The sequence below is a fragment of the Plectrocnemia conspersa genome, unplaced genomic scaffold (assembly GCF_051122295.1).
Source record: "Plectrocnemia conspersa isolate PC_06_02 unplaced genomic scaffold, ASM5112229v1 ptg000011l, whole genome shotgun sequence".
Classification (NCBI taxonomy): Eukaryota; Metazoa; Arthropoda; class Insecta; order Trichoptera; family Polycentropodidae; genus Plectrocnemia; species Plectrocnemia conspersa.
Window position 1 is genome coordinate 17,120,987 of NW_028277175.1, and position 13,893 is coordinate 17,134,879.

Genomic DNA, 13,893 nt, shown 5'->3' on the forward strand with positions numbered 1-13,893 from the left:
ATATAATTTAATATAATAAAATAAGCACATAAAGATAACTTTTCACTGATAATAAATTAGTTAAAATATCATTTAGTATAAATTTTATATGATCTAGATCAGAATAAATTGTTTCGCCATATATTTACATACATGTATTAAAAGTATGATTATTATATTATACGATTTCTTTCAAAATAAAAAGAAACGTAGAGATAAATGGAATTCTTAAAAAAATAAACCTCAAACGCTATTCTTTTAGACGCTATGTAACTATCTATACACTTATATGTAAAACTTTAGCAATGATCACAAAGGATCACAAAGGATTTGTCTTATCCTTTTCCGTATATTTGATAAACTCTCTTTTGATGTATTATTATTTATTCAAAATTGCTTCATAAATATTGATAGGATACTTTTATAAGCATTTGAAGGGTTATCAAATCATTTTTTATAACGACTTATGCTTATACGGTCGTGTAAAAGCGTTGTGGATATTGAAAGTTATAGTTATAACCGGTAATAGTCATGCGGGAAGCGTGCAAAATTCGATCGTAAAAATGCTCGTTGTGAACATTCTGCACAGAGTTTTGATCGTTTTCAACAAAATTGGCAAACACACTAAAGGAAAATATTTTTAGGCGTGCCCATACACGCTTAAACATGACACAAAGTGACCCAATTAAATGTTTAATATGTAATTAAAGTATTTATAATACAGAATGTTCACTAAAAAGCAGGGGTTGATTTGTGTCAAAGGGTTTGCCGCTTTTAGAATGGCCTACACAGTCACCAGACCTAGAGAGAATTTATGGGAAAAATTAAAAGGATATGCTGCCCAACACAAATACAAATCCAAAATTAATCTGCGAGAAAAAATCCAGATGGAATGGAGAAAATTGCCTTCGTCTACCTGCAAGATATTATTTGACAGTATGCCAAAAAGGATTCAGTTGAAATCAAAGCTTAGGGTGGGCCTACAAATATTAAAAATAAGCTTAAAATAAACACAACTTTAAACCGTATTTTATTTATATTTTCACGATTTTTTTAAGATGTAACACATTTATTGGGGTGGCACATTATTATGGCCAAGTCTGTATATTTTACTGTAAACCATCATAAACAAATAATTGGATTTAAAATTTTTGTGGCAACTATTTAAAAATTAACCGTGCATAAATTGTAAATATTCCATGCGTATTTCCAGGTTTTTTATATATTTTTTAAGCTTTTTTCTAGATATTTTCAGAATAATATAAAGGATATTATATACTTGATATGTTGGTATTAATATATGTACATTCGGTAATAACAAAAGTATTGTAACGTCCCACCAATATGTTTGCACGTTTATTGTGGGACGAATTCATTTTTTAGCGAGGCCAAAAAGTCACGATCCGGCAGTAAACGAGACATTATCATCCACCGGCCACTGTATTCACTTTCTATGGACTCTGTCCTGCGAGATCTGAATACCAATGAGCTGATGCTGAAGGCTATTGATAGGCATGAGACGAAACCCGACTGACAATATATGGTTGGAAAAGCTCAACGTACATGTGTTCCGGTCGCTTTGCGGTGGTTGAGGCCAAGTTGGAAAATTACCTGTGCCGCAAATCAAACAAGATCGGTTTAAAAAAATACCATTCATAAGGTAAATAATATAACGTTTTTTAAAAATACAAAATGTATAAATATATTAAAAAGTAGCTTTTGTGGAAATGCTGATACATAATTTTAATCTCGAATTTAAATATTGCGCCTCAATGTAATTTTTGCTTAAGTCGTTAAAATAAAATGCAGCATTTTAATAGTAAGTATTATGTAATTTAAGATTATATAAAAAAAATTGTCTTAGTATCTGAATATTTTCAATACAAGATCGTCGAATGAATTAGTTAAAATTAAAAATATTTGTTAATATTCGCTTTTTTGTTATTTTTAGGTAAGTAATACTATTAGTTTATCTTTAAGATAACCATTGTAAGATTTATTTAAGGATTAAAGATTTGATGGAGAGCGACGCAGCACATTTTTAATTAAGTGCCTTTGTTAATAAATCAAACTGTCGACTTTGGGGCAGTCGAGGTTCACCAGAGCAGAAACCAATGTATCCAGTTAAGGGCTAAAGTAACAGTTTGGTGTGCCGTAAATGGAGAGGGCTATATATGACAATTAACGAAAATTGATACTCGAGCCGATGCTAGAAGCACAATGACCCTCTAAAAGCGGAATTTTCCTAATTTCGTTAAAATGTCGACGGCAACCGCGCTCACAAATTTAACCGTCTCATAAATTTTTATTTTTGGAGATCTAAATAAAAAGTGTATGCTAATAACGCATGAAATAAAATATCTATATACATTTTACATTTTACATTACCATTTTAACAATCATATAATAGCATTGAGGATTATAATAGTATTTTTATATATACACAAAATTACACGAATTTTTCACCTGTCTGATATATGGATGAAATTAGGTTGATTTTCTAAAAAAACAACTGAAGGGTCATTAATGCCTTTGAAAGATAGAGATTTTAAAAATACCACTATACCTACAATATAAAAAAACTGGCTTCAAGAATTTACAGATATCTGTATGGAAATGATTACTGTTTCTTTTTGAGAATTTCTCACGAAAAATCTCAAATCGAAAATTCACATTTTATAAAGCATTTTTTTATATATGTAATTAAATTTGTACAAATATTTTTAAAAAATGTCTTTTTTATAACGCTGCATAAGTAAAGGAATGTTCATGTCTAATATGTATACTTCTGGAAGATTTTATTAAGGGTCTGGAAATGAAGAAAAATTGTTTACAAATTGTTAACACTCGAACTCTCCTTATTTTTGCTAGATTTTATGTGCTTTTTTAAGGGTCATTTTAATAATAATATGTAATAATATATCTGAAATTCTTTACTGTATTACATACATTTTTTCTTTTATAGAAATTTCTCGAAAATTCTCGAGAAATTTGAGAAGTGAAGTCAAGAATTCTCATTTCTCGAGAAATGAAAATCATCAAGAAATCAGAATGCCATAAAATAATGTTATATCATTTTATGGTATTCTGATTTCTTGCTGAAGATTAAACATTTTTAAACAGTTTTCTCTAAGACTAATAATAGTTAATAAAATTGCAATTACCATTTTTAAGCAATATGCTGTATTTATATTGCAATAAACTTTAAGCTAGAAAGCTAGGAAGCTCATGTAGAAAAATCTAAAAATTGGCTAGAATTCTGCCTTGAAAATAAGTCTCCATTATGAATACATGGCTTAAACAACATTCATGGACTTCACTTGGAAATATATTTTTAAATCAAATAGATGATATAATAGTTATTAATATATGCAAATCATCTTTATTAAATATAAAAAAGGTGTAGATTGCGGCTCGGATACATTGTCATAAACAAGGTTTAAACTCAAAAAACTATTTTAAATAATAAGAATAATATACTTACAAATATAAATTCACATAAATTGTTCCCGCAAGAAAGATAAAATGTTTAACACATCTTGGAAACAGATTAAAAAATAATAATTAAAAGAGCGAAACACATGAACTTTGATCAAAAAAAGGAAACAACTCAAACATGCAAATATTTACGGAGAAATTCAGGGAAACTGTAGACATTACAAATATATAAATGATATCAGAGCTGAAATTGAAGCGAATCAAATAACCATCAAACAAAATATAATATTACTGAGTTGCGAGTCTTTCCCAAACCATGGGTAATTCAGGATAGCTCAGGAAGACCCAAAATAGACATCGATGAAGTTTTACAAAGAAGAAAATAATATTGCTCAGAATCATATACAGCAGACTTATCCAAAGAGCCTAACACTCTAAACGAATAAAGTTTTGAATCAGACATCTTTCCTGCAAAGATTTACAAAGCTATTAAAAAACTTAAAATAAACAAATCACCAGGTAGCGATTCAGTTTCCAGCGGAAATGATTAATGAACTAAGAGACATGGGTATTATCATCATCAGGCGCGTACGGTGAGATACTTTCCCTTTCATTCGCTCGCGTGTTAAGCGACGAGAGTGAGTGAGAGATAAGACAAGTGGGAATGCCTCTAAGATGAATTGTATACATACTTCAAAGCTTATACCACAGCAATATAGCAGTGGTACGAGCGAATTTCTCGATATCATATAAATGCAAAATTTGAAGAGAAGTATGACTTGTGTTTTTTTTTTACTTTTTTTAAGTACTTAAATTTTATAATATCTTATAATCAATCATAAAAATTGTTACTCGAAGAGATTTTTAAGTGTTAATAAACGACAAATACTAAAAAAATATTAAATAATTAAATCATATATTGTAAAATATTTAAAAAAATAAAACCGTATTGAAAATATAAACAAACTAAGCCTGAATTTTTACATATAAATCGATGATTTTTTTCTTATTGCCAAAACTTTAATTGCTACATATTTGTGTGGGGTATGAGTGAAAGCCTGAGTGGATGTTTTATGTTTTACGAGACAGTTACATTATCGTAAAAAACATTTACACCGAAATTTACTGGTGTATTTTTTACACGAATAAAATAAAAAATAACTTAGCGGACAGCTTTACTTATTTCATATATTTTTTGCATATTAAGCAATACATTTGCTCTTATTACATCTGATTGATGCATAAACATATTCGCATATACACACATATCTGTATAATACGAAGATATATACAAATTGAGCTCGGTCACGCGTGTGCGGCATTCGTCCGCCGGAACCACGATCCTCGTTTATTAAATTATATGCCATCTGCTGCGAAGTGTCTTGCTACCCTTGCGGCCAGATTGTATCGTCCCATAGAGTTGTAGATAAAAAGGCGATAAATCCAATGGCAGACGCTAAGCACCCTACTCTTATCTCCGACCGCCCACCCCTCGGGGGGCAATAAACCCCCGCGAATCTTTGCCCGTTTATAGTTTCTGCACAACCGAAACCGGCACAAAGCCGTATATCACAAACGCTTCGATATATAGTACACTTTTAATATACAATAATAAGCAGTCGCGATAATGTCCGACTTTTTATTATTGCCCATTGTCGTTGGGATGGCTTTTATTGGCGGGCCCTATCTGGTCGGTATGCGACGTATAAACGAGATATAATCATTTTCTAATAAATGTGATATGATATGTTATAATAATGAAATTGGGTTCCTTTATGTTACATGTAATATTATAAAATATTTAGGTTGACTCGAAAAACAGATATTGTAATAATTAATATATAAAATAAGTATTACGCATATTTTATTAAAATTGTACAAGATGTTTGATACAAAAATTAATTAAATTATAAAAATACCATTATTGCTTATGTTTAAGCTCTAAAGTTTATTTATGAATGTCGATAAGACATAAATTATAAAGAAAAACTATAAATTTAACAATCGGCACGTAATTTTACATATAAACAGCTAGCGTTCAAGTTATTTTAGATCGTCAATTAATCATGAAATTTTCATTTATATATTTTAGTGACAATGTAGATGATGAAAGTCGTTTATTAGATTCTCACGGTTCAGAAAACTTTGTAGCTCTACTTGAAAAACTCTTTGACAAATTTACATTTTCTAGTATGAAATCTTTGGACGGCTTAGTATTATATAATCTTTGAAATGCGTTTTAAATTTATTATTTAGGTAATTTTATTAAAACGCGATTCGGTTATATTTTATATTTAATATACTAATAAGTTATTATTAACATTAATAAGGCTTACTTTGGCATATCGCTCAAGATGCTGAGGATGACGAGCGCTTACTTAACATAATCGAAAGAAAAATAATCTACAGGATTTATGTGTAATCATATTAAGGAACGAGTAGCGCATTTCAAGATAAGAGTGCTTTCACGTTTATCAAAAATAGAAGACTCTGCAACAATGGACGATAAGTACAATAGAGTGGAGTAAAAGTGAAAGGTACTGCTAAAATAAAATAATATTTAAGAATGACAAGTCTGCAGGGTCTCGTGACTAGTAAGTTCAATCTCAAATACCTATAAAACCTGAGATAAATTAATAAACATAATCCCGAAAATTTTAGGTTGCTTTTTTCTAGAACAATTGAGCTGGTTGTACAAATTTAAAATATTTGATGCTTATATAGAATAACTTAAAAAAGCACCATATTAAGTAATGAAATAGTTTATATTGTAACCAGTGCTTTTTTTTGTAGGATTTTCTAAATTTAAAGAGTAACTTTTAAATATTTGATGCTTTGTCTACAGCATTTTTAAAAAACATGATTAATATGTGCTGATCTCCAAGAATTATCATAATGAAATTTGGGTCTTTAGAACATATGTATAAATAGGGCTAAATAATTATTTGAATATAAGTGCGCTCTTTATATTAAATACCGGTCTGAGAGCCGCAATGGCAGAAAGTCACCAAAATGTGCTTGTTAAATGAAACGTAGAATCTAGGTGTAAGTCCAGGTATTTAACACTAGATTTCCATTTTACTTTACTGGTGAGGTGGTAGCAAAAATATAATTGTCCCTGATTTATTTTGGTTTGTTTTTTTAATATCTCTCGAGCCTAGCATATAACTATATTGTACTTGGAATGAGGCGAGATTCAACATAAACCTCAAAAATATTGTTTATTTATTACTTAAGAATACGATATTTTACCTGTATGTAGGAACTGGCCATCCGTATGCTACGCACGCCAAAATCACAGACTCTCCCACGGGAACATGTTTGGCAATGTGTTTTTCGACGTTGATTCTTGGCTGGACGTTGCCTTTCGGCTCGGTTATAATGATATGTCCTATAAAAAAACATTATAGAGTAAGATAGCCTAAATCGTATACATCCATTTTTATAATGTCACACGCGCAATAAAATAATAAGCTGAACAATGTACCACCGTGTGCATTACCTGGATATGCGCTGACGTGAATGTCTCCAGTTAACTTGTTAACAGTTCGACAGCTGTATGATTTGAACCCATCTCCCGGATTCGTATCACTTATGTAAAGATCGCCGTTATTTAAAACGGTATATTTCACACCTGAAAAATATTTTTTATTAAAAAGCAGAAATGTTGCAGAATAATATTTTTTAAGAACTAAACTATACTATTCAATAATATTTGCCAAAAAAATACAATAATTAGATTCACATGTAAATTACACGTATTTTTTAATAAATTTTAATAAATTTTATATATAACAAATATTATAATACAAACTTTCATACCCATATTTCCATTGGGATAAATGTTGACGTTGTTGTCTTGTACCCATGACGAGACTATGACGTAGTCTGTAGCGTAACTCGGTATTTGGCATCGCAATAAAGCGGCATTACCTGCCATTATGTACTCGTCGTAGACTTTTACGTCATAGTTTTGTCTTACAACTATAACAACACAAGTATTTATTATGGTGTTCAATAAAAACATTAAGATCAAATTGTTTAATAAATACCGGCTCTCACGTGCACCTCTCTGGATAGTATAATACCGATCTGATTTTTAAGTCGACATCGATACGTAGCTGTGTGCACATCCCTCCTCAACATCTCACCTGGGAATGGCGGAAAAACCATGGAGCCATTCGGCAGAATCATCCGAAGGCCTTCTACCTCTGTGGCTGGAGAACTGTCCGAGCCGAGCCATTCCACCTGCAAAAGTGATATATTAAGGTTAAATATTTTCGGTAAAATATATTTTTGAGATACGATTAATTCAGTGAATATATTTTGTTTAATGAGTCTGAAATGAAAATGCGGAATTACCATTTAAATTTATTTAAATAACTTTCAGTATGTTAAAATTACAATTTTATTCCGATTTCTATTCACAATTTCGTACAATTCCTGTACGAAATCACAGTTTGAAAATTATCAAGCGACATTGTTTCAAAAACTGTCAAACCACATTCAGAAAGCCGAGTAAGTTTTGATTAAAATCTCAAGAAGTTACGTTTAGTTCGGATACAATGCCTTCTATATTTCCAAATAATATATAACCAAGATAATTGTTCAAGACTTAACACATTAAAACTATTACTATTAAATTTAACCAATATAATATTCTCATTTTAAAATATGTTTATTGTTAATGTAGAAATAGGGACTAGTTTTTTTCCAACTCTGGATTTCCAGCATATACATATATACATACATGTGTATCATAGTGGCTATTTATTGGTTCATAAAATTTGATATATTTATCATTTTCGCAAAAAAACAGAAACAAAGTTATTAGCTAGTTATAATAACAGATAGTTTGTTATAATAACACTTGTCTTAGTTAATTTTTACGGCAGTTATTAGCGACGATATATTTTGCGTGACAATACTTACAAAAAAAATAGGAAATATAATTTTTTAGTTGCAAAAATATCCAAATGTTTTTTTGAAAACTTTTTTAAATCAAATTAAACGGCGGTTATTAGATGTAATAGATTAATAAAAAAATTCATATTCAATAAAAATATTTTTGAAATACTTTTGTAAGTAAAAGTTTATAATAATTACAAATAATTTTAAAAGATTTGAGTAGACAATTTAATGTACTTTGACATGTATCATAGTAAAAATGTTAAATAACTCCCTGAGAGGTGTAAAATTTAAATGAATCAAATTAGAACTGAAGCAATTATTATCCCAAACCGTAGACAAACTTTGGCACCACATTTCCAAAATGATCACAGTAATAACTTAAAATGAACAACAAGCGGTAAATATCAGGGATTACACCTAGACTCCAAGCTTAAAATTATTAAACATATGGAATTTCGCTCTAAAAGATTTGCCACCATTGCGGCTTTTAGACCGATATTTAATAGAAAGAGCGCGCTATTTATAAAAATCAGAATCCCCATTTATAAATAATTAATTAAACCCACTTTAACATATTCCTGTCTAGTGTAAAATAACCACAATTATACAATAACCATTATAAATATTTTTTATAATAATCTTAATCTTAAAAAAATGCATATTAGCTTTCAAATAGTACCATAAAAGAACACTGATATTTTACTACCAGAAAATATAACTACACTAACCAACTAATCTTATGTATCGTTGACTATGATAAAAAACAATCTTAATTGATTGTTTTCCCCCCCACTTTTATTTTTATTTTGCTTGTGAAAGGGTTTTCATTTTTTCCCCTTAAATTATAATCACCATCACTTTATTTCATATTTTTATTTTTTATCAAATTATAGCATATTCCAAATTGTAAACATGAAAATTTTTATAAACCAGTAACATGTACAGTATCCATAATTAGTATGTTTGTAAAATAATAAACGTATAAAAAAATGCATAGCTCCTGTTTTACGTATAATAATACATTCATAATTAATATGATATTTAACATTTATGTAATTTTTGATACAACTAATCATAAAAGTTATTTAATTGCATCATAACTTAGCGATATAGCGCAACGATCATAGTTAATAACGTGTAATTGATATTTATTTGTTTTATTCAAATATAAAACTTTCTTGGCATCCTCCGACGATAAATAACCTGTTGATGTAAGAAGGATATAAATAAAATAAAAAGAAAAATCTCAGAGCACTACCAAAGCGGTAATTGATCCTAATTAACGTCGTTAACTCAATTTATGATTTTTTTCTATGTACATATATTTTATTACATAACACAAATAATATCATTTTAATAGTTCAATGTGTCGCAACTGAACAAGTTATCGAACTTGCAACTTTGCTCCGAAGAATTACATCCACCATACTGAACTTTGTTCGAAATTTAGAGCTGAACTCGGTTCTAATTGCCTCCTTCCGGGCTTATTAGCATATTGAATGGCTGTTAACTCCTATTTCTTAAACTTTGAATTCGGCCCCGTGTTCGAGATAAAGTTTGCAAATTGCCAATTCGGACGAACATTGACGGAGTTGTTCGCGGCGTATTATTATATGATATTTTCCTCTTGCTTTACGCCCATAGTTTATATAGAGAGGTGATTGAATTACAGAGTTTTAAGAGTCGATACTCTATCTAGCTTCATATTTAAAATTAATGTAGGAAATATCATTACAAAACAAGATTTTGCAGCTTTTAGAAATATGAGGTGAGAATAAAAATTTTAAACATATAAAAAAGTACAAAATCATATAATATTTTTTATGTAATTTTCGATAAATAATTTTGGTTAAGTGCACAGACAATCGGGCAGATAACTATTCCTCTCTTACTACCTTTGAGTAATCTGAAGTTATTAGAATCAGCGGATGATTAAGATCACTAACTATTGGACAAGCGGTATGTCTTAATCTTTGGTTACAATTCTTCTTTTAAACTTGTAACTAGGGACTGCAATAATAAAGGTAGAAATTAAATATTTTTTTAAGTTACTAACTAGACAAAATACAAACATAGATGTTATTATTATCTTTGCACACACATCGAGTAAATATATTTTGTCAACCGTTTAACGGCGCTCTTCCGCTGCGAGTTGGACACGAAAACCGCAAAGTTGACAATGGCTCTCGGTGAATAATTGTACAAGTTGGCCCGCGCATACAAGGCAACGCTTTTTATTTACGTTGTATGTATTCATTATGTATTTACGTAAGTTGAGTCTGGTCCGACTAATGCAAAAGTTTGCGGCTACGTCACGAGACCGAACGTTTCGCACGATTAAAAAGTTTCGCGTCCGCAGTTACTACGACCTCAATTTACCACTTTTCGACCCCCGAAACGCAATAAAACGTCGAACGAAATATTTATTAGATACCGCGCTGCGAACAATAGAGATCAGATACGGATGCTGTGTGATGTTAACGGCAGATAAACTATTCCATTATCGCATTTCACCTTTGGCGCTGTTATACTATTATGATAGTATGTCTCTCTACTAAAGGCGTATATCATAATGACATGTCTCTAATGCTGATAATTAAAACGTAAAATATTTGTTGAACATGTACAAGTTGACACTTAATCAAGAAGTTTAACGTTCTTCGGAATATTGTTCGTAGTCATGGGAATGAGAATTAGAATTTCAAGCATACATAAAAATCCATTTGATTTATGTTTTACTTCTAATGAAATATTCATATACCATCTACAACATTGTTTAATAAAATACAGAAGCATAATAATATTATTCCAAGAAAGTTACTATTTCAGAACTCATAATCAGATTTGTATATACACATATAATTGTACATGTATATAAAATTACACATACATATATAGAAGTAGGCATCAATTAATGCTGTTTTTCCTGTGCATTGTATTATAACTACAGCTAGTTAACTCTCGGGAGTAGGGAATACAATCCTGGAATTTATGAATTGCAATTTGACGAGCTCGGAATCATCAAATTGCATTTTCATGTACATACATTTATACTTATATGTATCCGATGTATTTTAGCCGGTGTTTTATCGTCATTGGTTTAATCGATAAGGATACCGAAGGTTCTGTATGTTAGGACTAAAAAGAATCTAACGAGTGGATTTTAAATTTGTAGCTAGTTAATATTAAAAAAAATGTTATTTTATATCCAAGAGTTTTACGAGTTGTTACTGGAAACATGGTTATTAAATAAATTTCATGTATCAGTTAAATCAATCTGTTTGCCTTTTCTATAAGTTTTTTTTAAGAGCAATTGTCATGTATTTGCTTATTGTAGATTTAAGTTCAATTGCTGAAATTTTAATTTAAGACAGCTAATTTTGAAGATTTTAAAACTTCTATTTTGTAATTTTTACCTAGTTCTTTTTGTTAAATGTCACAAAAAATTACAAAATCTATCAGCATTTTTTTATAAAAAAATTGTGAAAAAATGCAATATGTTACAAACCAGAAATAAATTCTAATATTTTAGATTATATTTTTAAAATATAGTATATACAATACTATTCTTTAAAAATATAAATATCTTAAGTATACGACTATTCATCTAGTTTTACAGTCTAAAATAGTAAAAAATTTAGTTGTTTTCTAACAAATTATTACATTTTGTATATAAACATTATTTTAGTGGGTGATTTTTTAAAATTGCCACAAATTTTCTCACCCTATTTACTATATCGCTGATACAGTATATTTTAAACCAAAAAATATCTACAACTTATTCAAAATCTTAACTCTTTTTTACATCATAGACATCAGTAAAGTGAGTTAAGCTGGAATATAAAGTGAGATCAATTTCATTAGCGATGCATAATTGGTGTTCTGGCGTAACAAGTTTTCCAACGCATACCATGATACTTGCACCGTCTATTATAAAACGAATTATATTATTACTTAATGGTGCTTTATAATGCGTTTCTTCGTTAATTCTATATTAGCATCAAACAATAAAAATTTGTACAGAAATACAAATTGACAACTTCAAAATGAATAAGAGATTGTTGCGCTTATTTTTACAATTGTATCCCGGTAGGGAAGAGTCATATATTGTGAAAGTAACTATTTTATGAATAAAGAATTTTATTTTTGAAATAAAAAATATATTAACTTTTTAGGGTTTGGAAACCCTAGGGGGTGCTTCGTGGCCAGTAAGACTCAGGGTGGAATATAATTAGAGTTTTATTACATTATATGTACAATTGCGTCTGGACGATAAGTGGTGAGATGTTTTCTCCGAGCGGTAGTGGAGAAGCTGGCGCAGGGATGATGTCCGTGGAAGGTCCTCAGAGGTCTAGTAAGTGGCGTAGCAGAAAGTGTACAGCAGAGTTGATCTACGATGGTGCTCGGTATGAAGAAGTTTCTCTTGGGATGTGAGCGCACATGACAGTATGTTTTCCACGGGCAGCGGGCGTCTGCTGGTTTCTTTGAGTGGCTGCTGATGATTGCCCTCTCTTCATCGGAGTCCTGGCTTAAGTATCCAGAGCTGCAAAGCTTCTTGACCAATCGCAATTATGCAGCGATCATTCAGCCAATCGGTGCAGTCGCTTTTTAGAACGGCGAAGTAGGTATACACCTTTAGAAAACGTTGTTCGTTTGATGGGCATTGTCCAAGGTCATATTGCATTGCAACGAAAATCTCGTGAATCTAGTGATTTATTTTATCTGTGACCGTTTCGCAACAAAGAAATATTCTCTCAATGACGGAGAATATTTACTGTAAGAACAAAACTCGTGCTATTTATGTGGTCGTAACAAGAGCTTTTTGTGTGATCTAAATACGCTATTGTCTTGTTTTCTTCTTTATATGTATTAATATAATATATATATATATATATATATATATATATATATATATATATATATATATATATATATATATATATATTCTGGGTGTCCAGATAGACGACAAGCTGCGCTTCGTCAGGCACGCCGAGGCGGCGGCGGCGAAGGCGGCGCGCGTAGCGGAGGACCTCGCCAGGCTGATGCCGAACATCGGAGGGCCGAGGCAAAACCGGCGACGACTGTATAACGAGGTCGTCCACTCGGTCCTCCTCTACGGCGCCCCGATCTGGGCGCAGGCCATGATCATAGAGAAAGCCAGACTCAGCCTCGCGAGGGTACAGAGAAGAAGCCTGCTGCGTGTAGCCTCCGCGTACAGGACCGTGTCCGAGGACGCCGTTCTCGCTCTATGCGGCACGCCGCCGTTGGATCTCCTCGCCTTGGAGAGACAGGCGATCTACAACGGCTGCGAGAAGGTGGCTGCCAGAGCTGCGACCGTGACGGAATGGCAGAGGAGATGGGACGCGTCCACCAAGGGCCGGTGGACGCACAGACTCATCGGCGATCTGTCGGCCTGGGTCGGCAGGAAGCACGGTGAGCTTTCGTACCACCTCACACAGGGAATGACCGGACACGGATGCTTCGGTATTTATTTGAAGAGGATCGGCAAAGCGGCGAGTGCCGAGTGCATCCACTGCAACGCCGGAGAAGACGACGACGCTGAGC

The 13,893-nt window shown here is 31.6% G+C and overlaps 1 protein-coding gene across 1 annotated transcript in view; it reads right to left on the minus strand.

Annotated features, from left to right (window-relative positions):
- Positions 1–13,893, minus strand: part of Dscam4 (Down syndrome cell adhesion molecule 4) — a 234,479-nt gene that overhangs the window by 60,233 nt on the left and 160,353 nt on the right. Inside the window, exons 4-7 of the mRNA XM_088198032.1 lie at positions 7,470–7,665; positions 7,240–7,401; positions 6,920–7,051; positions 6,670–6,808 (exon numbers count right to left, since the gene is read on the minus strand). Of these exons, the coding sequence (XP_088054158.1) occupies positions 6,670–6,808; positions 6,920–7,051; positions 7,240–7,401; positions 7,470–7,665 (629 nt within the window). The remainder of the gene's footprint in view (positions 1–6,669; positions 6,809–6,919; positions 7,052–7,239; positions 7,402–7,469; positions 7,666–13,893) is intronic.